Source organism: Salvelinus alpinus, chromosome 6, assembly GCF_045679555.1.
Source record: "Salvelinus alpinus chromosome 6, SLU_Salpinus.1, whole genome shotgun sequence".
NCBI lineage: Eukaryota > Metazoa > Chordata > Actinopteri > Salmoniformes > Salmonidae > Salvelinus > Salvelinus alpinus.
In genome coordinates this window covers 94,700,806-94,726,342 of record NC_092091.1, presented here as the reverse complement: position 1 = coordinate 94,726,342, position 25,537 = coordinate 94,700,806, and the positions used below count along the sequence as shown (strand labels likewise).

The following is a 25,537-nucleotide window of genomic DNA, read 5'->3' as shown; positions in this document are numbered from 1 at the left end:
AGCATGGAGGTGGAAACATTATTCTTTGGGGATGCTTTTCTGCAAAGGGGACAGGACGACTGCACCGTATTGAGGGGAGGATGGATGGGGCCATGTATCGCGAGATCTTGGCCAACAACCTCCTTCCCTCAGTAAGAGCATTGAAGATGGGTCGTGGCTGGGTCTTCCAGCATGACAACGACACGAAGCACACAGCCATGGCAACTAAGGAGTGGCTCCGTAAGAAGCATCTCAAGGTCCTGGAGTGGCCTAGCCAGTCTCCAGACCTGAACCCAATAGAAAATCTTTGGAGGGAGCTGAACGTCCGTATTGCCCAGCGACAGCCCCGAAACCTGAAGGATCTGGAGAAGATCTGTAGGGAGGAGTGGGCCAAAATCCCTGCTGCAGTGTGTGCAAACCTAGTCAAGAACTACAGGAAACGTATGATCTCTGTAATTGCAAACAAAGGTTTCTGTACCAAATATTAAGTTCTGCTTTTCTGATGTATCAAATACTTATGTCATGCAATAAAATGCAAATTAATTACTTAAAAATCATACAATGTGATTTTCTGGATTTTTGTTTTAGATTCCGTCTCTCATAGTTGAAGTGTACCTATGATAAAAATTACAGACCTCTACATGCTTTGTAAGTAGGAAAACCTGCAAAATCGGCAGTGTATCAAATACTTGTTCTCCCCACTGTATACACACACTCATATATATACACACACTCATATATACACACACTCATATACACGCACTCATATATACACACAGTCATGTACGTATCCTAAAGGATGTGTTTGTGTGCATGTGTGTTCCAGGGAACTACCGTAATGCCCATGACGTGCTGTTCAGTATGTACACTGAGCTGCAGACACAGAAGATCAGAATCCCTGCTGAGATGAACACCAACCTCATGATCCTCCACTCATACATCCTGGTTAAGGTAGAACTACACTACCCAGCATCCTCCACTCATACAGCCTGGTTACGGTAGAACTACACTACCCAGCATCCTTTACTGCTCTACCACTACACTACCCCGCATCCTCCACCCATACATACTGGTTAAGATAGAACTACACTACCCATCACCCTCCACTCATACATACTGGTTAATGTAGAGCTACACTACATAGCATCCTCCACTACACTACCCAGCACCCTCTACCGCTATACCACTACACTACCCAGCATCCTCTACTGCTGTACCACTACACTACCAGCATCCTCTACCACTACACTACCCAGCATCCTCTACTGCTATACCACTACACTACCCAGCATCCTCTACCGCTATACCACTACACTACCCAGCATCCTCTACCACTACACTACCCAGCATCCTCTACTGCTATACCACTACACTACCCAGCATCCTCTACCACTACACTACCCAGCATCCTCTACTGCTATACCACTACACTACCTAGCATCTTCTACTATTATACCACTAAACTACCCAGCATCCTCCACTACACTATCCAGCATCCTCTACTGCTATACCACTACACTACCCAGCATCCTCTACCACTACACTACCCAGCATCCTCTACTGCTATACCACTACACTACCCAGCATCCTCTACTGCTATACCACTACACTACCCACAATCCTCTACTGCTATACCACTACACTACCCAGCATCCTCTACCGCTATACCACTACCCAGCATCCTCTACTATTATACCACTACACTACCCAGCATCCTTTACTGATGTATTGGTTGATGTATTGGTTGGTTGATTGATGTATTGGTTGATGTATTGGTTGGTTGATTGATGGATGGATTGGTTGATGTATTGGTTGATGTATTGGTTGATGTATTGGTTGGTTGATGTTTTGGTTGGTTGATGTTTTGGTTGGTTGATGTTTTGGTTGATGTATTGGTTATTGTATTGGTTGGTTGATTGATGTATTGGTTGATGTATTGGTTGGTTGATGTATTGGTTGGTTGGTTGATGTATTGGTTGGTTGATGTTTTGGTTGGTTGATGTTTTGGTTGGTTGATGTTTTGGTTGATGTATTGGTTATTGTATTGGTTGGTTGATTGATGTATTGGTTGATGTATTGGTTGGTTGATGTATTGGTTGGTTGGTTGATGTATTGGTTGGTTGATGTTTTGGTTGGTTGATGTTTTGGTTGGTTGATGTATTGGTTGGTTGATGTTTTGGTTGGTTGATGCATTGGTTGATGTATTGGTTATTGTATTGGTTGATGTATTGGTTGGTTGATTGATGTATTGGTTGATGTATTGGTTGGTTGATGTATTGGTTGGTTGGTTGATGTATTGGTTGGTTGATGTATTGGTTGGTTGATGTTTTGGTTGGTTGATGTTTTGGTTGGTTGATGTATTGGTTGGTTGATGTTTTGGTTGGTTGATGCATTGGTTGATGTATTGGTTATTGTATTGGTTGATGTATTGGTTGGTTGATTGATGTATTGGTTGATGTATTGGTTGGTTGATGTATTGGTTATTGTATTGATTGATGCATTGGTTGATGTATTTATTAATTGATGTATTGATTATTGTATTGGTTGATGTATTGGTTGGTTGATTGATGTATTGGTTGGTTGATGTATTGGTTATTGTATTGATTGATGCATTGGTTGATGTATTTATTAATTGATGTATTGATTAATGTATTGTTTGAAGTATTGGTTGAGTGATGAATTAGCTGATTGATGTATTGGTTTGTTGATGTTTTGGTTGGTTGATGTATTGGTTGGTTGATGTTTTGGTTGGTTGATGTATTGGTTGGTTGATGTATTGGTTGGTTGATTGATGTTTTGGTTGGTTGATTGATGTATTGGTTTATTGATGTATTGGTTGGTTGGTGTGTTGATTGGTTGATGTATTGGTTGGTTGGTGTGTTGATTGGTTGATGTATTGGTTGATTGATGTGTTGGTTGGTTGATGGATGTATTGGTAGGTTGGATGATGTGTTGGTTGGTTGATGTATTGGTTGGTTTGTTGATGTGTTAGTTGGTTGATTGATGTGTTGGTTGGTTGATGTATTGGTTGGTTTGTTGATGTATTAGTTGGTTGATTGATGTGTTGGTTGGTTGATGTATTGGTTGATTGATGTATTGGTTGGTTGATGTATTGGTTGATTGATGTATTGGTTGGTTGGTTGATGTGTTGGTTGATTGATGTATTGGTTGATTGGTTGATGTGTTGGTTGATTGATGTATGGTTTGAGTGATGTTTTGGTGATTGGTTGGTTGATGTATTGGTTGATTGATGTATTGGTTGATTGATGTATTGGTTGAGTGATGTGTTGGTGATTGGTTGGTTGATGAATTGGTTGATTGATGTATTGGTTAGTTGGTTGATGTATTGGTTGATTGATGTATTGGTTGGTTGATGTATTGGGTGATTGATGTATTGGTTGGTTGATGTATTGGGTGATGTATTGATTGATGTATTGGTTGATGTGTTGGTTGGTTGATGTATTGGTTGATTGATGTGTTGGTTGGTTGATTGATGTATTGGTTGGTTGGTTGATTGATGTATTGGGTGATGTATTGGGTGATGTATTGATTGGTTGGTTGATGTATTGGGTGATGTATTGGTTGATGTATTGATTGGTTGGTTGATGTATTGGGTGATGTATTGGTTGATTGATGTATTGGTTGGTTGGTGTGTTGATTGGTTGATGTATTGGTTGATTGATGTGTTGGTTGGTTGATGGATGTATTGGTTGGTTGGTTGATGTGTTGGTTGGTTGATGTATTGGTTGGTTGATGTATTGGTTGATTGATGTGTTGGTGATTGGTTGGTTGATGTATTGGTTGATTGATGTATTGGTTGGTTGGTTGATGTGTTGGTTGGTTGATGAATTGGTTGGTTGGTTGAAGTGTTGGTTGATTGGTTGGTTGATGTATTGGTTGATTGATGTATTGGTTGGTTGATGTATTGGGTGATGTATTGATTGATGTATTGGTTGATGGTTTAGTTGATTGATGTATTGATTGGTGTATTGGTTGCTTGATTGATGTGTTGGTTGGTTGATGTCTTGACTGATTGATTGATGTATTGGTTATTTGAGGTATTGGGTGATGTATTGGGTGATGTATTGATTGGTTAGTTGATGTATTGGGTGATGTATTGGTTGATGTATTGATTGGTTGGTTGATTTATTGGGTGATGTATTGGTTGATTGATGTATTGGTTGGTTGACTGATGTATTGATTGATGTATTGGGTGATTGATGTATTGGTTGGTTGATTGATGTATTGATTGATGTTTTGGTTGATGTATTGATTGATGTATTGGTTGATGTATTGGTTGATGTATTGATTGGTTGATGTATTGATGTTCTGATTGATTGATTTCAGATCCATGTGAAGAGAGGGGAGCATCTGAAAGCAGCTCGCATGCTCATCAGAGTCTCCAACAACGTCAGTAAATTCCCCTCCCGTGAGTCACACACACACACACACACACACACACACACACACACACACACACACACACACACACACACACACACACACACACACACACACACACACACACACACACACACACACACACACAGACAAAGACACAGACACACCCTGGAGCAACAATATGATGTGTTGTTAAAATAGATTTGATGTGTTTATCTCTCTGTCTGTCTACCTGCAGCCTGATACAGGTACACACACACACTGTTCCAGCTACCTGCAGCCTGATACAGGTAAACACACACACTGTTCCAGCTACCTGCAGCCTGATACAGGTAAACACACACACTGTTCCAGCTACCTGCAGCCTGATACAGGTAAACACACACACTGTTCCAGCTACCTGCAGCCTGATACAGGTAAACACACACACTGTTCCAGCTACCTGCAGCCTGATACAGGTAAACACACACGATGTTCCAGCTACCTGCAGCCTGATACAGGTACACACACACACTGTTCCAGCTACCTGCAGCCTGATACAGGTAAACACACACGATGTTCCAGCTACCTGCAGCCTGATACAGGTACACACACACACTGTTCCAGCTACCTGCAGCCTGATACAGGTAAACACACACACTGTTCCAGCTACCTGCAGCCTGATACAGGTAAACACACACACTGTTCCAGCTACCTGCAGCCTAATACAGGTAAACACACACACTGTTCCAGCTACCTGCAGCCTGATACAGGTAAACACACACACTGTTCCAGCTACCTGCAGCCTGATACAGGTAAACACACACGATGTTCCAGTTACCTGCAGCCTGATACAGGTACACACACACACTGTTCCAGCTACCTGCAGCCTGATACAGGTAAACACACACACTGTTCCAGCTACCTGATACAGGTAAACACACACACTGTTCCAGCTACCTGCAGCCTGATACAGGTAAACACACACACTGTTCCAGCTACCTGCAGCCTGATACAGGTACACACACACTGTTCCAGCTACCTGATACAGGTAAACACACACTGTTCCAGCTACCTGCAGCCTGATACAGGTAAACACACACACACACTGTTCCAGCTACCTGCAGCCTTGAGGTGGTGGGAGGAGACGGAGGGAGGAGTACAGCTTTGGGAATGTTGTTCATCTTTTGTTCCGCCCAACAAGGTTGCTAAACAGTATGTAAACAGTTCTGAGATGGTTTTGTGGGAAGTATGTGCCTCTGGGTTACTGGGGAATGGATGCTTATAATAGACTGTGTGTTTCTGGGTAGAGTTGGGCCCTGACTGTCTTGTTAAGAGGATTCTAGAACAAATCAGTTGGTTTCTTACTGTCACATGAGGATTCTAGAACATGTCAGTTGGATTCTTACTGTCACATGAGGATTCTAGAACATGTCAGTGGGTTTCTTACTGTCACATGAGGATTCTAGAACATGTCAGTTGGATTCTTACTGTCACATGAGGATTCTAGAACATGTCAGTTGGATTCTTACTGTCACATGAGGATTCTAGAACATGTCAGTGGGTTTCTTACAGTCACATACATGCAGGTGATCTGAGTCAGACCTATTATTTAATAAACAGTGGAAGTTGGAAGTTTACATACATCATTGCCAAATAGATTTAAACTCAGTTTTTCACAATTCCTGACATTTAATTCTAATAACAATTCCCTGCCTTAGGTCAGTTAGGATCACCACTTTATTTTAAGAATATGAAATGTCAGAATAATAGTAGAGAGAATGATTTATTTCCGCTTTTATTTCTTTCATCACATTCCCAGTGGGTCAGAAGTTTACATACACTCAATTAGTATTTGGTAGCATTGCCTTCAAATTGTTTAACTTGGGTCAAACGTTTCAGGTAGCCTTCCACAAGTTTCCCACAATAAGTTGGGTGAATGTTGGCCCATTCCTCCTGACAGAGCTGGTGTAACTAAGTCAGGTTTGTAGGCCTCCTTGCTCACACACGCTTTTTCAGTTCTGTCCACAAATTTTCTATAGGATTGAGGTCAGGGCTTTGTGATGGCCACTCCAATACCTTGACTTTGTTGTCCTTAAGCCATTTTGCCACATCTTTGGAAGTATGCTTGGGGTCATTGTCCATTTGCGACCAAGCTTTAACTTCCTGACTGATGTCTTGAGATGTTGCTTCAATATATCCACATAATTTTCCTTCCTTATGATGCCATGTATTTTGTGAAGTGCACTAGTCCCTCCTGCAGCAAACCACCCCCACAACATGATGCTGCCACCCCCGTGCTTCACGGTTGGGATGGTGTTCTTCGGCTTGCAAGCCTCCCCCTTTTTCCCCCTAACATAACGATGGTCATTATGGCCAAACAGTTCTATTTTTGTTTCATCAGACCAGAGGACATTTTTCCAAAAGTATGATCTTTGTCCCTGTGTGCAGTTGCAAACCGTAGTCTGGCTTTTTAATGGTGGTTTTGTTAGTGAGCATGTATCCTTTTTCAAGACAATCCATCCACCTGACAGGTGTGGCATATCAAGAAGCTGATTAAACAGCATGATCATTACACAGGTGCACCTTATGCTGAGGACAATAAAAGGCCACTTTAAAATGGGCAGTTTTGTCACACAAAACAATGCCACAAATGTCTCAAGTTTTGAGGGAGCGTGCAAATGGCATGCTGACTGCAGGAATGTCCACCAGAGCTGTTGCCGGAGAATTGAATGTTCATTTCTCTACCATAAGCCGCCTCCAAAGTTGTTTTAGAGAAATTAGCAGAACGTCCAACTGTGTAATCGGCATCACAACCACAGACCACGTGTGGTTGTCAGCCCAGGACCTCCACATCCAGCTTCATTAACAGCGGGAACGTCTAAGGGGGAGAAAGGGGAGAGAGGGGGGGTGTACTCTATTGACCATTCACACCTGGGTACCAGGACATTAGGACCTGACGGTCGTTAGTGAGTTGGGTACCAGGACATTAGGACCTGATGGTCGTTAGTGAGTTGGGTACCAGGACATTAGGACCTGATGGTCGTTAGTGAGTTGGGTACCAGGACATTAGGACCTGATGGTCGTTAGTGAGTTGGGTACCAGGACATTAGGACATGACTGTCGTTACATTAGGACCTGATGGTCGTTAGTGAGTTGGGTACTACCAACTCATGACTGCTAGTGTCACAGCAACAGCCCTAACTGTAACCTATGAAGCAGGGGCACACATCGGTTACACAGGCACAGGTGTAAACACACACACACACAGCACACACACACACAGGACACACAGAGCACACACACACAGCACACACACACACAGGACACACACAGAGCACACACACACACAGCACACACACACACAGGACACACACAGAGCACACACACACAGCACACACACACACAGGACACACACAGAGCACACACACACACAGCACACACACACACAGGACACACACAGAGCACACACACACAGCACACACACACACAGGACACACACAGAGCACACACATAACCTGTCTGTTTTTACACCCCGCTACACTGTCAAATCTTCGTGGGCTATGGTCTGTTGATATCCCTCTAGTGGTGTGGGGGCTGTGGGTATCCTGCCTGGTTGGCCCTGTCCGGAAGTAACGTTAGATTGGGCCCTGAACCCCCCTGTCTCAGAGCCCAGTATCTATGTTGTAGGTACTGTGTGTTCTTAGGTATGCTGTATCTATGTTGCATAGCCAGGGAGCTAAGGTCAATCAGGTACAGTCAGAAGAGGACTGGCCCAACCCTTTAGAGCCTGGTTCCTCTCTAGGTTTCTTCCTAGGTTCCTGTCTTTCTAGGGAGTTTTTCCTAGCCACTGTGCTTCTACACCTGCATTGCTTGCTGTTTGGGGTTTTAGGCTGGGTTTCTGTACAGCACTTTGTGACGTCAGCTGATGTAAGAAGGGCTTTATGAATAAATGTGATTGATCCCTCACTTTGTATTTGTTGTTTGTTTTCAGCTGGGTTTGAACAAACGTCATAACACTGAGGGTGTGGTTAAGGTCAGGGGTTAAGGTAGTCAAAGAGTCACTTTTTGATTTTGGTTAGTCGTTTTGCGGGTCTTGTACGTGGAAACATTTTTTTGAAAGGCGTGAATGACGCACGTGAATGGCAGTGGAAAAACGAGTCCAGCAAGTTAGAAAAATTTCCAGGTCTCATTTTCCGTCATCGTACAAAACCCTCTCTGCCCAGGAGTTGATCATCTTTAGTTCTCAGATAGAGAGGAGAAGTTATTGGTGCATACGTTCTCATCTGAGTAGTCTACAGGTCCTAGCTGAAACAACGTCTCTGATATTCTAAGGTAAGAAGCAGCTTCGGTGAATTTGATTGTCATGATTGCGTGTTCAAATTGTATATACATTTTTCTTCCTATTTGTAGACATTAGTAGTCCGAGACCTAACTATGCAACTGAAAGCTCCATCTGTTATTAACGGTACACTATAGGTATAAACCCATAGATGTAGGCTAACTGTTGCCATCTGTTATTAACGGGATGCTATAGGTGTAAACCCATTAATGTAGGCTGAATGTTGCCATCTGTTATTAACGGGATGCTATAGTTATAAACCCATAGATGTAGGTTAATTGTTGCCATCTGTTATTAACGGGATGCTATAGATATAAACCCATAGATGTAGGTTAACTGTTCCCATCTGATTTTAACAGGATGCTATAGTTATAAACCCATAGATGTAAGCTAACTGTTGCCATCTGTTATTAATGGGATGCTATAGGTATAAACCCATAGATGTAAGCTAACTGTTGCCATCTGTTTTTAACGGGATGCTATAGATATAAACCCATAGATGTAGGTTAACTGTTGCCATCTGTTATTAATGGGATGCTATAGGTATAAACCCATAAGTATAGGTGATTGCTTGATGGGATATTTCGGTCCCGTGTGGCTCAGTTGGTAGAGCATGGCGCTTGCAACGCCAGGGTTGTGGGTTCATTCCCCACGGGGGGACCAGGATGAATATGTATGAACTTTCCAATTTGTAAGTCGCTCTGGATAAGAGCGTCTGCTAAATGACTTAAATGTAAATATTTCTATAGCGGTGCAGAATTGTTGATGTAGCTTCACCAGGGCCAATCAGATTCACAATTTAGAGAGAGAGAGAGAGATGGAGAGAGGGAGAGAGGGAGAGAGAGAGAAGAGAGATGGAGATGAAAGGGAGGTGTGGTCGGCCCAGGAGAGAAAGAAACAAGTTGGACTCACATCCACTTAACATTGTTAAGATAATTACCACACTGAATCACTGACTAAGATAATTACCACACTGAATAAATGACTTTAAGATAATTACCACACTGAATAAATGACTTTAAGATAATTACCACACTGAATCAATTACTTTAAGATAACTACCATACTGAATAAACGACTTTAAGATAACTACCATACTGAATCAATGAGTTTTGAGGCTGGTTAGGATTTACACCTTTAAAGGCCTTCTCTACACCTTCAGAGGATGGGTCGTGCTTCACAAGCTGACAAGAACTGTTGGCTAGTCTGGTAATTACAAGGGTAGAAAGGGGGATAACTTTTGTTGAAAGAATTGTATATGGGGAATAGGGTGCCTAAGTAGTGCACTATACTGTATATGGGGAATAGGGTGCCTAAGTAGTGCACTATACTGTACATGGGGAATAGGGTGCCTAAGTAGTGCACTATACTGTATATGGGGAATAGGGTGCCTAAGTAGTGCACTATACTGTATAATGGGAACAGGGTGCTTAAGTAGTGCACTATACTGTATATAGGGAATAGGGTGCCTAAGTAGTGCACTACACTGCAAATGGGGAATAAGTAGTGTACTATACTTTTAGAAGGTTAAATAAATTATTATAATAATAATGATAATGATAATAATAAAAATAATAATCATAATAATATCATAATAATGATAATGATAATAATAAAAATAATAATGATAATAATAATTATAATAATGCTAATGATGATAATAATAATGATGATAATGATAATAATAATGATGATAATAATAATAATCATAATGATGATAATAATAATAATGATAGTAATAATAATGATGATAATAAAAATACAAATAATAATAATTATGATAATACATTTAAAAAATGATTATGATGATAATCATAATGATGATAATAAACAAATATAATGATGATGATAATGATGATGATAATCATAGTGATACTGATGTTAATAATAATGATGATAATAATAATAATGCTAATGATAATACTAATGATGATGATAATAATAATAATAATGATTATAATAATAATATTGATAATGATATAATAATAATTATGATTATAATAATAATGATAATGATAATAATAATAATGATGATTATATTAATAATGATAATATAATAATAATAATGATAATAATAATGAAGATAATAATAATAATGATAATAAAAAATAATATGAATAAGTATAATAATTATACTAGTAATAATGATAATAAAAAAATAATATTAATCATAATAATAATGATAATGATAATAGTAATAATAATAATAATACAGTAATACAGTAATGTACAGTAATGTACAGTAATACAGTAATTTACAGTAATACAGTAATGTACAGTAATACAGTAATGTACAGTACTACAGTAATGTACAGTAATACAGTAATGTAGTGATGTACCATAATGTACAGTAATACAGTAATGTACAGTAATACAGTAATGCAGTGATATACAGTAATACAGTGATGTACAGTAATACAGTAATGTACAGTAATACAGTAATGTACAGTACTGTACAGTAATACAGTGATGTACAGTAATACAGCAATGTACAGTAATACAGTAATGCAGTGATGTACAGTAATACAGTGATGTACAGTAATACAGTAATACAGTAATGTACAGTAATACAGTAATGTACAGTAATACAGTAATATAGTAATGTACAGTAATACAGTAATACAGTAATACAGTAATACAGTAATACAGTAATGTACAGTAATACAGTAATACAGTACTGTACCGTAATACAGTAATACAGTAATGTACAGTAATACAGTAATATAGTAATGTACAGTAATACAGTAATACAGTAATACAGTAATACAGTAATACAGTAATGTACAGTAATACAGTAATACAGTACTGTACCGTAATACAGTAATACAGTAATGTACAGTGAAAGCAGAGCAGAGGACTGAAGACATTGGAAGCAGGTTGATAAGACACCTACTGGTAAACACATAGGGGAAACTGTTAATACAACTGAAGGTATTATGGGATTGCTTTCTAAATATCAATGAACATCATATGATTTTGGAATATTGACTAATCTCTAATTAACGTTGGTCAATGACATCATCCTTCAACAGCTGTTAATGGAAGATCTAATGGGGTTCATGTGTGATTGATGTTGTGTGGTTGACCTCTACAGAGACCTAAAAGGACACGGATATGAAGCCTCTGATGACTCTCTTCCTGCTAGCAGGTAATGCACTGTGTGTGTGTGTGTGTGTGTGTGTGTGTGTGCGTGTGTGTGTGTGTGTGTGTGTGTGTGTGTGTGTGTGTGTGTGTGTGTGTGTGTGTGTGTGTGTGTGTGTGTGTGTGTGTGTGTGTGTGTGTGTGTGTGTGTGTGTGTGTGTGTGTGTGTGTTAGTTTCATTAGGTGATCTAGATCTAGTGGAAACATAGTATAATTTCTAAAGACTGTTGACATCTAGTGGAAGCCATAGGAAGTGCAATTTGAGTCCTAAGTCAATGGATACTGTAATAGCATTCAATAGAAAACTACACAAAAAAAAAAACACTTCCTCATTGGATTTTTCTCATGTTTTCGCCTGCCATATCAGTTCTGTTATACTCACAGATATAATTTCAACACTTTTGCAGCAGTTGTCACCACCACCGCCCCTCCTGCAGCAGCTGTCACCACCACCGCCCCTCCTGCAGCAGCTGTCACCACCACCGCCCCTCCTGCAGCAGCTGTCACCACCACCGCCCCTCCTGCAGCAGCTGTTACCACCACCGTCCCTCCTGCAGCAGCTGTCACCACCACCGCCCCTCCTGCAGCAGCTGTCACCACCACCCTCCCTCCTGCAGCAGCTGTCCCCACCACCGCCCCTCCTGCAGCAGCTGTTACCACCACCGTCCCTCCTGCAGCAGCTGTCACCACCACCGCCCCTCCTGCAGCAGCTGTCACCACCACCGCCCCTCCTGCAGCAGCTGTCACCACCACCGCCCCTCCTGCAGCAGCTGTTACCACCACCGCCCCTCCTGCAGCAGCTGTCACCACCACCGCCCCTCCTGCAGCAGCTGTCACCACCACCGCCCCTCCTGCAGCAGCTGTTACCACCACCGTCCCTCCTGCAGCAGCTGTCACCACCACCGCCCCTCCTGCAGCAGCTGTCACCACCACCGCCCCTCCTGCAGCAGCTGTCACCACCACCGCCCCTCCTGCAGCAGCTGTCACCACCACCGCCCCTCCTGCAGCAGCTGTCACAACCACCGCCCCTCCTGCAGCAGTTGTTACCACCACCGCCCCTCCTGCAGCAGCTGTCACCACCACCGCCCCTCCTGCAGCAGCTGTCACCACCACCGCCCCTCCTGCAGCAGCTGTTACCACCACCGTCCCTCCTGCAGCAGCTGTCACCACCACCGCCCCTCCTGCAGCAGCTGTCACCACCACCGCCCCTCCTGCAGCAGCTGTCACCACCACCGCCCCTCCTGCAGCAGCTGTCACCACCACCGCCCCTCCTGCAGCAGCTGTCACAACCACCGCCCCTCCTGCAGCAGTTGTCACCACCACCGCCCCTCCTGCAGCAGCTGTGACTACCACCGCCCCTCCTGCAGCAGCTGTGACCACCACCGCCCCTCCTGCAGCAGCTGTCACCACCACCGCTCCTCCTGCAGCAGCTGTCACCACCACCGCCCCTCCTGCAGCAGCTGTCACCACCACCGCCCCTCCTGCAGCAGCTGTCACCACCACCGCCCCTCCTGCAGCAGCTGTCACCACCACCGCCCCTCCTGCAGCAGCTGTCACCACCACCGCCCCTCCTGCAGCAGCTGTGACCACCACCGCCCCTCCTGCAGCAGCTGTCACCACCACCGCCCCTCCTGCAGCAGCTGTCACCACCACCGCCCCTCCTGCAGCAGCTGTCACCACCACCGCCCCTCCTGCAGCAGCTGTCACCACCACCGCCCCTCCTGCAGCAGCTGTCACCACCACCGCCCCTCCTGCAGCAGCTGTCACCACCACCGCCCCTCCTGCAGCAGCTGTCACCACCACCGCCCCTCCTGCAGCAGCTGTCACCACCACCGCCCCTCCTGCAGCAGCTGTGACCACCACCGCCCCTCCTGCAGCAGCTGTCACCACCACCGCCCCTCCTGCAGCAGCTGTCACCACCACCGCCCCTCCTGCAGCAGCTGTCACCACCACCGCCCCTCCTGCAGCAGCTGTCACCACCACCGCCCCTCCTGCAGCAGCTGTTACCACCACCGCCCCTCCTGCAGCAGCTGTCACCACCACCGCCCCTCCTGCAGCAGCTGTCACCACCACCCCCCCTCCTGCAGCAGCTGTCACCACCACCGCCCCTCCTGCAGCAGCTGTCACCACCACCGCCCCTCCTGCAGCAGCTGTCACCACCACCCCCCCTCCTGCAGCAGCTGTCACCACCACCGCCCCTCCTGCAGCAGCTGTTACCACCACCGCCTCTCCTGCAGCAGCTGTCACCACCACCGCCCCTCCTGCAGCAGCTGTCACCACCACCGCCCCTCCTGCAGCAGCTGTCACCACCACCGCCCCTCCTGCAGCAGCTGTTACCACCACCGCCCCTCCTGCAGCAGCTGTCACCACCACCGCCCCTCCTGCAGCAGTTGTCACCACCACCGCCCCTCCTGCAGCAGCTGTTACCACCACTGCCCCTCCTGCAGCAGCTGTCACCACCACCGCCCCTCCTGCAGCAGCTGTTACCACCACCGCCCCTCCTGCAGCAGCTGTCACCACCACCGCCCCTCCTGCAGCAGCTGTCACCACCACCGCCCCTCCTGCAGCAGCTGTCACCACCACCGCCCCTCCTGCAGCAGCTGTCACCACCACCGCCCGTCCTGCAGCAGCTGTCACCACCACCGCCCCTCCTGCAGCAGCTGTCACCACCACCGCCCCTCCTGCAGCAGCTGTCACCACCACCGCCCCTCCTGCAGCAGCTGTTACCACCACCGCCTCTCCTGCAGCAGCTGTCACCACCACCGCCCCTCCTGCAGCAGCTGTCACCACCACCGCCCCTCCTGCAGCAGCTGTCACCACCACCACTTCCCCTCCTGCAGCAGCTGTCACCACCACCACTGCCCCTCCTGCAGCAGCGGTCACCACCACCGCCCCTCCTGCAGCAGCTGTCACCACCACCGCCCCTCCTGCAGCAGCTGTTACCACCACTGCCCCTCCTGCAGCAGCTGTCACCACCACCGCCCCTCCTGCAGCAGCTGTTACCACCACCGCCCCTCCTGCAGCAGCTGTCACCACCACCGCCCCTCCTGCAGCAGCTGTCACCACCACCGCCCCTCCTGCAGCAGCTGTCACCACCACCGCCCCTCCTGCAGTAGCTGTCACCACCACCGCCCGTCCTGCAGCAGCTGTCACCACCACCGCCCCTCCTGCAGCAGCTGTCACCACCACCGCCCCTCCTGCAGCAGCTGTCACCACCACCGCCCCTCCTGCAGCAGCTGTCACCACCACCGCCCCTCCTGCAGCAGCTGTCACCACCACCGCCCCTCCTGCATTAGCTGTCACCACCACCGCCCCTCCTGCAGCAGCTGTCACCACCACCGCCCCTCCTGCAGCAGCTGTCACCACCACCGCCCCTCCTGCAGCAGCTGTCACCACCACCGCCCCTCCTGCAGCAGCTGTCACCACCACCACTGCCCCTCCTGCAGCAGCTGTTACCACCACCGCCCCTCCTGCAGCAGCTGTCACCACCACCGCCCCTCCTGCAGCAGCTGTCACCACCACCGCCCCTCCTGCAGCAGCTGTCACCACCACCACTGCCCCTCCTGCAGCAGCTGTTACCACCACCCCCCCTCCTGCAGCAGCGGTCACCACCACCGCCCCTCCTGCAGCAGCTGTCACCACCACCGCCCCTCCTGCAGCAGCTGTTACCACCACTTCCCCTCCTGCAGCAGCTGTCACTACCACCTCCCCTCCTGCAGCAGCTGTTACCACCACCGCCCCTCCTGCAGCAGCTGTCACCACCACCGCCCCTCCTGCAGCAGCTGTCACCACCACCGCCCCTCCTGCAGCAGCTGTCACCACCACCGCCCCTCCTGCAGCAGCTGTCACCACCACCGCCCGTCCTGCAGCAGCTGTCACCACCACCGCCCCTCCTGCAGCAGCTGTCACCACCACCGCCCCTCCTGCAGCAGCTGTCACCACCACCGCCCCTCCTGCAGCAGCTGTCACCACCACCGCTCCTCCTGCAGCAGCTGTCACCACCACCGCCCCTCCTGCAGCAGCTGTCACCACCACCGCCCCTCCTGCAGCAGCTGTCACCACCACCGCCCCTCCTGCAGCAGCTGTCACCACCACCCCCCCTCCTGCAGCAGCTGTCACCACCACCGCCCCTCCTGCAGCAGCTGTCACCACCACCGCCCCTCCTGCAGCAGCTGTCACCACCACCCCCCCTCCTGCAGCAGCTGTCACCACCACCGCCCCTCCTGCAGCAGCTGTCACCACCACCGCCCCTCCTGCAGCAGCTGTCACCACCACCGCCCCTCCTGCAGCAGCTGTCACCACCACCGCCCCTCCTGCAGCAGCTGTCACCACCACCGCCCCTCCTGCAGCAGCTGTTACCACCACCGCCCCTCCTGCAGCAGCTGTCACCACCACCGCCCCTCCTGCCGCAGCTGTCACCACCACCGCCCCTCCTGCAGCAGCTGTCACCACCACCGCCCCTCCTGCAGCAGCTGTCACCACCACCGCCCCTCCTGCAGCAGCTGTCACCACCACCACTGCCCCTCCTGCAGCAGCTGTTACCACCACCGCCTCTCCTGCAGCAGCTGTCACCACCACCGCCCCTCCTGCAGCAGCTGTCACCACCACCTCCCCTCCTGCAGCAGCTGTCACCACCACCACTGCCCCTCCTGCAGCAGCTGTCACCACCACCACTGCCCCTCCTGCAGCAGCGGTCACCACCACCGCCCCTCCTGCAGCAGCTGTCACCACCACCGCCCCTCCTGCAGCAGCTGTTACCACCACTGCCCCTCCTGCAGCAGCTGTCACCACCACCGCCCCTCCTGCAGCAGCTGTTACCACCACCGCCCCTCCTGCAGCAGCTGTCACCACCACCGCCCCTCCTGCAGCAGCTGTCACCACCACCGCCCCTCCTGCAGCAGCTGTCACCACCACCGCCCCTCCTGCAGCAGCTGTCACCACCACCGCCCGTCCTGCAGCAGCTGTCACCACCACCGCCCCTCCTGCAGCAGCTGTCACCACCACCGCCCCTCCTGCAGCAGCTGTCACCACCACCGCCCCTCCTGCAGCAGCTGTTACCACCACCGCCTCTCCTGCAGCAGCTGTCACCACCACCGCCCCTCCTGCAGCAGCTGTCACCACCACCGCCCCTCCTGCAGCAGCTGTCACCACCACCACTTCCCCTCCTGCAGCAGCTGTCACCACCACCACTGTCCCTCCTGCAGCAGCGGTCACCACCACCGCCCCTCCTGCAGCAGCTGTCACCACCACCGCCCCTCCTGCAGCAGCTGTTACCACCACTGCCCCTCCTGCAGCAGCTGTCACCACCACCGCCCCTCCTGCAGCAGCTGTTACCACCACCGCCCCTCCTGCAGCAGCTGTCACCACCACCGCCCCTCCTGCAGCAGCTGTCACCACCACCGCCCCTCCTGCAGCAGCTGTCACCACCACCGCCCCTCCTGCAGCAGCTGTCACCACCACCGCCCGTCCTGCAGCAGCTGTCACCACCACCGCCCCTCCTGCAGCAGCTGTCGCCACCACCGCCCCTCCTGCAGCAGCTGTCACCACCACCGCCCCTCCTGCAGCAGCTGTCACCACCACCGCCCCTCCTGCAGCAGCTGTCACCACCACCGCCCCTCCTGCATTAGCTGTCACCACCACCGCCCCTCCTGCAGCAGCTGTCACCACCACCGCCCCTCCTGCAGCAGCTGTCACCACCACCGCCCCTCCTGCAGCAGCTGTCACCACCACCGCCCCTCCTGCAGCAGCTGTCACCACCACCACTGCCCCTCCTGCAGCAGCTGTTACCACCACCGCCCCTCCTGCAGCAGCTGTCACCACCACCGCCCCTCCTGCAGCAGCTGTCACCACCACCGCCCCTCCTGCAGCAGCTGTCACCACCACCACTGCCCCTCCTGCAGCAGCTGTTACCACCACCCCCCCTCCTGCAGCAGCGGTCACCACCACCGCCCCTCCTGCAGCAGCTGTCACCACCACCGCCCCTCCTGCAGCAGCTGTTACCACCACTTCCCCTCCTGCAGCAGCTGTCACTACCACCGCCCCTCCTGCAGCAGCTGTTACCACCACCGCCCCTCCTGCAGCAGCTGTCACCACCACCGCCCCTCCTGCAGCAGCTGTCACCACCACCGCCCCTCCTGCAGCAGCTGTCACCACCACCGCCCCTCCTGCAGCAGCTGTCACCACCACCGCCCGTCCTGCAGCAGCTGTCACCACCACCGCCCCTCCTGCAGCAGCTGTCACCACCACCGCCCCTCCTGCAGCAGCTGTCACCACCACCGCCCCTCCTGCAGCAGCTGTCACCACCACCGCCCCTCCTGCAGCAGCTGTCACCACCACCGCCCCTCCTGCAGCAGCTGTTACCACCACTGCCCCTCCTGCAGCAGCTGTCACCACCACCGCCCCTCCTGCAGCAGCTGTCACCACCACCACCGCCCCTCCTGCAGCAGCTGTCACCACCACCGCCCCTCCTGCAGCAGCTGTTACCACCACCGCCCCTCCTGCAGCAGCTGTCACCACCACCGCCCCTCCTGCAGCAGCTGTTACCACCACCGCCCCTCCTGCAGCAGCTGTTACCACCACCGCCCCTCCTGCAGCAGCTGTTACCACCACCGCCCCTCCTGCAGCAGCTGTCACCACCACCGCCCCTCCTGCAGCAGCTGTCACCACCACCACTGCCCCTCCTGCAGCAGCTGTCACCACCACCACTGCCCCTCCTGCAGCAGCTGTTACCACCACCGCCCCTCCAGCAGCAGCTGTCACCACCACCGCCCCTCCTGCAGCAGCTGTCACCACCACCACTGCCCCTCCTGCAGCAGCTGTTACCACCACCGCCCCTCCTGCAGCAGCGGTCACCACCACCGTCCCTCCTGCAGCAGCTGTCACCACCACCGCCCCTCCTGCAGCAGCTGTCACCACCACCGCCCCTCCTGCAGCAGCTGTTACCACCACCGCCCCTCCTGCAGCAGCTGTCACCACCACCGCCCGTCCTGCAGCAGCTGTCACCACCACCGCCCCTCCTGCAGCAGCTGTCACCACCACCGCCCCTCCTGCAGCAGCTGTCACCACCACCGCCCCTCCTGCAGCAGCAACCACTTCCGCTGCTGTTGCATCACCTGACCCTCCATCTTCTAGTGAAGGAGCAATGAGTCTTCAGTTCAGTCTCAACCAGACGTTCAACTCAGATCTTTCCAACTCGTCCTCTTCAGCGTTCAAGAATCTGGCTGCCAAAGTGACCTCTGAGGTAAGTATCTAGGCGATTCCATGCAGCTGCATCTCAGTGCTAGAGGTGTCACTACAGACCCTGGTTCGATTCCAGGCTGTACCTCAGTGGTCTAAGGCACTGCATCGCAGTGCTAGAGGCGTCACTACAGACCCTGGTTCAATTCCAGGCTGTATCACAGCGGTCTAAGGCACTGCATCTCAGTGCTAGAGGCGTCACTACAGACCCTGGTTCAATTCAATGCTGTATCACAACGGTCTAAGGCACTGCATCTCAGTGCTAGAGGCGCCACTACAGACCCTGGTTCGATTCCAGGCTGTATCACAACCGGCCGTGATTGGGAGTCCCATAGGGCAGTGCACAATTGGCCCAGCGTCGTCCTGGTTAGGGTTTGGCCGAGGGGGTAGGCCGTCATTGTAAATAAGAATTTGATCTTAGCTGACTTGTCTAGTTAAATAAAGGTTTAATAAATAAATGTAATTGTCCCTTTTAGACCTGTACATGCCTCCTGTAAAACCCTATCATCAGTGAGCCTGTACATGCCTCCTGTAAAACCCTATCATCAGTGAGCCTGTACATGCCTCCTGTAAAACCCTATCATCAGTGAGCCTGTACATGCCTCCTGTAAAACCCTATCATCAGTGAGCCATACAAGCCTCCTGTAAAACCCTATCATCAGTGATCCTGTACATGCCTCCTGTAAAACCCTATCATCAGCGCGCCTGTACATGCCTCCTGTAAAACCCTATCATCAGTGAGCCTGTACATGCCTCCTGTAAAACCCTATCATCAGTGAGCCTGTACAAGCCTCCTGTAAAACCCTATCATCAGTGAGCCTGTACATGCCTCCTGTAAAACCCTATCATCAGTGAGCCTGTACATGCCTCCTGTAAAACCCTATCATCAGTGAGCCATACTCTGGAAATGTTGATGTCCTTGTAGACTATATTGTTACAAACAACATATAACAATGTCAACAATATGTATTCAAATGAACAAAGTCAATTGGTACTATTGAGAGGTCTGTTTACTATGAAAGACAATTAAATCCAAAGCTTCTATTAATGCCGTCAAGGGCCCTGTTTTCATGTAACCTTTCATAATCCTATGTTAAATCTTTCAACGCAGGTGAACAAGGCTTTTGCTAAAACCCCAGGCTTCCGTCGTTCCATTGTCAGATCGTTTCGGTAAGTGTATGAATTCTCATTACTGGTTGACTAGGTTTCTGTTCTACCTTCTGTTATTTGACAATGCTGATGATGATGATGATGATGATGATTTCTGAGGGTTGTCCATTTTCTCTCCTTCTCCTGAGTAGGAGTGGATCTGTAGTTACCAACATGACCGTCGTGTTCGACAATCAGACTTCGGTTCCCAGCTCAAGCAGCGTACCAGCACTTCTCACCAACAGTTCCACCTCCCTGAACATTCTATCAGGAACCATCAGTGCTGGTAAGTATTCATCTCCAGGTGCGGACTGGCCATCTGGCATTTTGGGCAAATGCCCAGATGGGCTGGTCCATTTTCAGCCCAGTGTTTTTCTGGGGGTAAAAATTATAATTATCTGGCTAATAATTTGGGGGGAAATGAGCCAATATGTTCAAAATGCCAGGGCCAATTTCTGGTCCCAGTCCGCCCCTGTTTCACTGTCACGTACACATCTATAAGAGCAAAGTCAGCAGCTGTCACCACCACCCCTCCTGCAGCAGCTGTCACCACCGCCCCTGCAGCAGCTGTCAACACCACCGCTCCTGCAGCAGCTGTCAACACCACCGCTCCTGCAGCAGCTGTCAACACCACCGCTCCTGCAGCAGCTGTCAACACCACCGCTCCTGCAGCAGCTGTCAACACCACCGCTCCTGCAGCAGCTGTCAACACCACCGCTCCTGCAGCAGCTGTCAACACCACCGCTCCTGCAGCAGCTGTCAACACCACCGCTCCTGCAGCAGCTGTCAACACCACCGCTCCTGCAGCAGCTGTCAACACCACCACCGCTCCTGTTGCAGCAACCACTTCCGCTGCTGTCGCATCACCTGACCCTCCATCTTCTAGTGAAGGAGCAATGAGTCTTCAGTTCAGTCTCGACCAGACGTTCAACTCAGATCTTTCCAACTCGTCCTCTTCAGAGTTCAAGAATCTGGCTGCCAAAGTGACCTCTGAGGTAAGTATCTAGGCGATTCCATGCCAGCTGCATCTCAGTGCTAGAGGTGTCACTACAGACCCTGGTTCAATTCCAGGCTGTATCACAGCGGTCTAAGGCACTGCATCTCAGTGCTAGAGGCGTCACTACAGACCCTGGTTCGATTCCAGGCTGTATCACAGCGGTCTAAGGCACTGCATCTCAGTGCTAGAGGCATCACTACAGACCCTGGTTCAATTCCAGGCTGTATCACAGCGGTCTAAGGCACTGCATCTCAGTGCTAGAGGCGTCACTACAGACCCTGCTTCAATTCCAGGCTGTATCACAACGGTCTAAGGCACTGCATCTCAGTGCTAGAGGCGCCACTACAGACCCTGGTTCGATTCCAGGCTGTATCACAACCGGCCGTGATTGGGAGTCCCATAGGGCAGTGCACAATTGGCCCAGCGTCGTCCTGGTTAGGGTTTGGCCGAGGGGGTAGGCCGTCATTGTAAATAAGAATTTGATCTTAGCTGACTTGCCTAGTTAAATAAAGGCTTAATAAATAAATGTAATTGTCCCTTTTAGACCTGTACATGCCTCCTGTGAAACCCTATCATCAGTGAGCCTGTACATGCCTCCTGTAAAACCCTATCATCATTGAGCCTGTACATGCCTCCTGTAAAACCCTATCATCAGTGAGCCTGTACATGCCTCCTGTAAAACCCTATCATCAGTGAGCCTGTACATGCCTCCTGTAAAACCCTATCATCATTGAGCCTGTACATGCCTCCTGTAAAACCCTATCATCAGTGAGCCTGTACATGCCTCCTGTAAAACCCTATCATCAGTGAGCCATACATGCCTCCTGTAAAACCCTATCTTCAGTGATCATGTACATTCCTCCTGTAAAACCCTATCATCAGTGATCATGTACATGCCTCCTGTAAAACCCTATCATCAGTGAGCCATACATGCCTCCTGTAAAACCCTATCATCAGTGAGCCTGTACATGCCTCCTGTAAAACCCTATCATCAGTGAGCCTGTACATGCCTCCTGTAAAACCCTATCATCAGTGAGCCTGTACATGCCTCCTGTAAAACCCTATCATCAGTGAGCCTGTACATGCCTCCTGTAAAACCCTATCATCAGTGAGCCTGTACATGCCTCCTGTAAAACCCTATCATCAGTGAGCCTGTACATGCCTCCTGTGAAACCCTATCATCAGTGAGCCTGTACATGCCTCCTGTAAAACCCTATCATCAGTGAGCCTGTACATGCCTCCTGTAAAACCCTATCATCAGTGAGCCTGTACATGCCTCCTGTAAAACCCTATCATCAGTGATCCTGTACATGCCTCCTGTAAAACCCTATCATCAGTGAACCGTACATGCCTCCTGTAAAACCCTATCATCAAGGAGCCTGTACATGCCTCCTGTAAAACCCTATCATCAGTGAGCCTGTACATGCCTCCTGTAAAACCCTATCATCAGTGAGCCATACATGCCTCCTGTAAAACCCTATCATCAGTGAGCCTGTACATGCCTCCTGTAAAACCCTATCATCAGTGAGCCTGTACATGCCTCCTGTAAAACCCTATCATCAGTGAGCCTGTACATGCCTCCTGTAAAACCCTATCATCAGTGAGCCTGTACATGCCTCCTGTAAAACCCTATCATTAGTGAGCCTGTACATGCCTCCTGTAAAACCCTATCATCAGTGAGCCATACTCTGGAAATGTTGATGTACTTGTAGACTATATTGTTACAAACAACATATAACAATGTCAACAATATGTATTCAAATGAACAAAGTCAATTGGTACTATTGAGAGGTCTGTTTACTATGAAAGACAATTAAATCCAAAGCTTCTATTAATGCCGTCAAGGGCCCTGTTTTCATGTAACCTTTCATAATCCTATGTTAAATCTTTCGACGCAGGTGAAAAAGGCTTTTTCTAATATCGCAGGCTTCCGTCGTTCCATTGTCAAATCGTTTCGGTAAGTGTATGAATTCTCATTACTGGTTGACTAGGTTTCTGTTCTACCTTCTGTTATTTGACAATGCTGATGCTGATGATGATGATAATGATTTCTGAGGGTTGTCCATTTTCTCTCCTTCTCCTGAGTAGGAGTGGATCTGTAGTTACCGACATGATCGTCGTGTTCGACAAGCAGTCTTCGGTTCCCAGCTCAAGCAGAGTACCAGCACTTCTCACCAGCAGTTTCACCTCCCTGAGCTTGATACCAGGAAGCATCAGTGCTGGTAAGTATTCATCTCCAGGTGCGGACTGGCCATCTGGCATTTTGGGCAAATGCCCAGATGGGCTGGTCCATTTTCAGCCCAGTGGGCCTGTCTAACGTGTTTTTCTGGGGGTAGAAATTATAATTATCTGGCTAATAATTTGGGGAGAAATGAGCCAATATGGGCCAATTTCTGGTCCCAGTCCGCCCCTGTTTCACTGTCACCGTACACATCTATAAGAGCAAAGTCAACATTTGAACAGAAACATGAAAAGACAATCCCCTTTTGTAATTTACTGAACAATATCTCTGTTTTTCCTACTTTTTCAGGGTCATCAACCACATCAGGAAGTGCTCCCCGACCCACTGCCTTCTCTCAGGCTGCCTTGCCTCTCAGTTTGGCTCTGTTAATGGTACAGCTGCTGGCTAGCTAATAGCCTGGGGCATAGCTGCTGTGGCTCTGCTAGCTGCTAGGTTAGCTAATATCCTAGGGCATAGCTGCTGTGGCTCTGTTAGCTGCTAGGCTAGCTAATAGCATGGGGCATAGCTGCTGTGGCATTGGTTTAACCAATTAACGATTTCCCAGCTCTCATAGTTACAGCCTTAAAGCTAGAATCCTTAGTTGATACACCTATTTTTTGACTTATAAATGAATTATATCTACCCATTGATTCTTGAAGAATATAACATATGAATACCTCATGAGTTTAGCTCAACTGTCGTACCCCATCAAACCCCAAAATATAAGCTTGTTTTTACTCCAATGTTTCTAAACAATGCAAAACAAACACTGTATAGCTTTAAAACATTATTAAAACTATAATTCTGATATCATGGATTGTCAAGTCCTTGCATCCATAGCTCTGTCTATTTTATTTGACAAGGCAAGTCAGTTAAGAACAAATTCTTATTTAAAATGACAGCCTAGAAACAGTGGGTTAACTGCCTTGTTCAGGGGTAGAACGACAGAATTTTACCTCGTCAGCTCGGGGGATTCGATCTTGCAACCTTTCGGTTACTAGTCCAACACTCTCACCACTAGGCTACCTGCCGCCTCTACACTCTAACCACTAGGCTACCTGCCTCCTCTACACTCTAACCACTAGGCTACCTGCCGCCTCACCCCAAATTGACAGCTCTAATGCAGTTCCTAGGCTGTCCACAGTTCCTAGGCTGTCCACTGTTCCTAGGCTGTCATCGAAAAAAATAATTTGTTGTTAACTGATTTAAATTAATAAAAAATATATATATCTTGGCTGCAGGAAGGTACATTAACAGAAATCCCATGTAGCCTTGGTTCGAACACTGGAATGTGAGATGTAATCTACACCTCGATTAGGTTATAATGATTTTTCCAAATTGAGCGTCAATATTTTCTATATAAACAACAAACTCGTTCTGAACTTGTAACCCGAGAAGGACCGGTGTACTTTTCGTGCTTACCGATTTGACAGCTGATTTAGATTCAGCTACACCTCCGACACACTGCCAAAACACCAGCTGTCGGCTGTCGCTGGTAAACAGGTGATTTGATGGAACACCAGCTGTCGGCTATCGCTGGTAAACAGGTGATTTGATGGAACACCAGCTGTCGGCTATCGCTGGTAAACAGGTGATTTGATGGAACACCAGCTGCCGGCTGTCGCTGGTAAACAGCTGATTTGATGGATGGCCCTTATCTTACACGTTACTATTATTTAACACTTAACCTCTCACAGACATCAATTCATGAGGTATTCACACTTCCACACAATTTATCTGTCAACATTTTTATACTGAAATTAACTAAAAGAAACAAAAACTTTCCAATTGTACAATTTTTAATTTTAATTTTTAAATTTATGTTTTTATTTGATCTAGTTTCCTCTTTAATTATTAAATGTTTTAACTATATTTAAATGTGTTATTTTGGGCATATCACTGAAGTGTCAAAGTGTCTGAGGGACTAATGTGGACCACTACAATGTTTTAAAACTGTTGTAGAGCCTCACCTGGTTTGTACTTGTCTTGTTATTATTAAATCCTTCTAGGGGTGAGTCTCAATAGTGTGGTCTAATATCCTTCTAGGGGTGCATCTCAATAGTGTGGTCTAATATCCTTCTAGGGGTACATC

The 25,537-nt window shown here is 48.8% G+C and overlaps 1 protein-coding gene across 2 annotated transcripts; it reads left to right on the top strand.

Annotated features, from left to right (window-relative positions):
- The first annotated feature begins 8,585 nt into the window (after positions 1-8,585).
- On the top strand, positions 8,586-24,253 carry LOC139579610 (mucin-2-like). Of its 2 annotated transcripts, none has more exons than XM_071408391.1 (9): positions 8,586-8,694; positions 11,796-11,849; positions 12,250-19,082; positions 20,190-20,248; positions 20,380-20,513; positions 20,771-21,222; positions 23,123-23,181; positions 23,313-23,446; positions 23,755-24,253. In XM_071408391.1, exons 2-9 carry the CDS (start codon positions 11,816-11,818, stop codon positions 23,856-23,858), a joined length of 7,809 nt encoding a protein of 2,602 aa, XP_071264492.1. In that variant the 5' UTR covers positions 8,586-8,694; positions 11,796-11,815; the 3' UTR covers positions 23,859-24,253. The 2 variants fall into 2 exon arrangements, with proteins under 2 accessions (XP_071264492.1, XP_071264491.1); XM_071408390.1 differs by having other exon boundaries at positions 20,768-21,222.
- Positions 24,254-25,537: the final 1,284 nt, after the last annotated feature.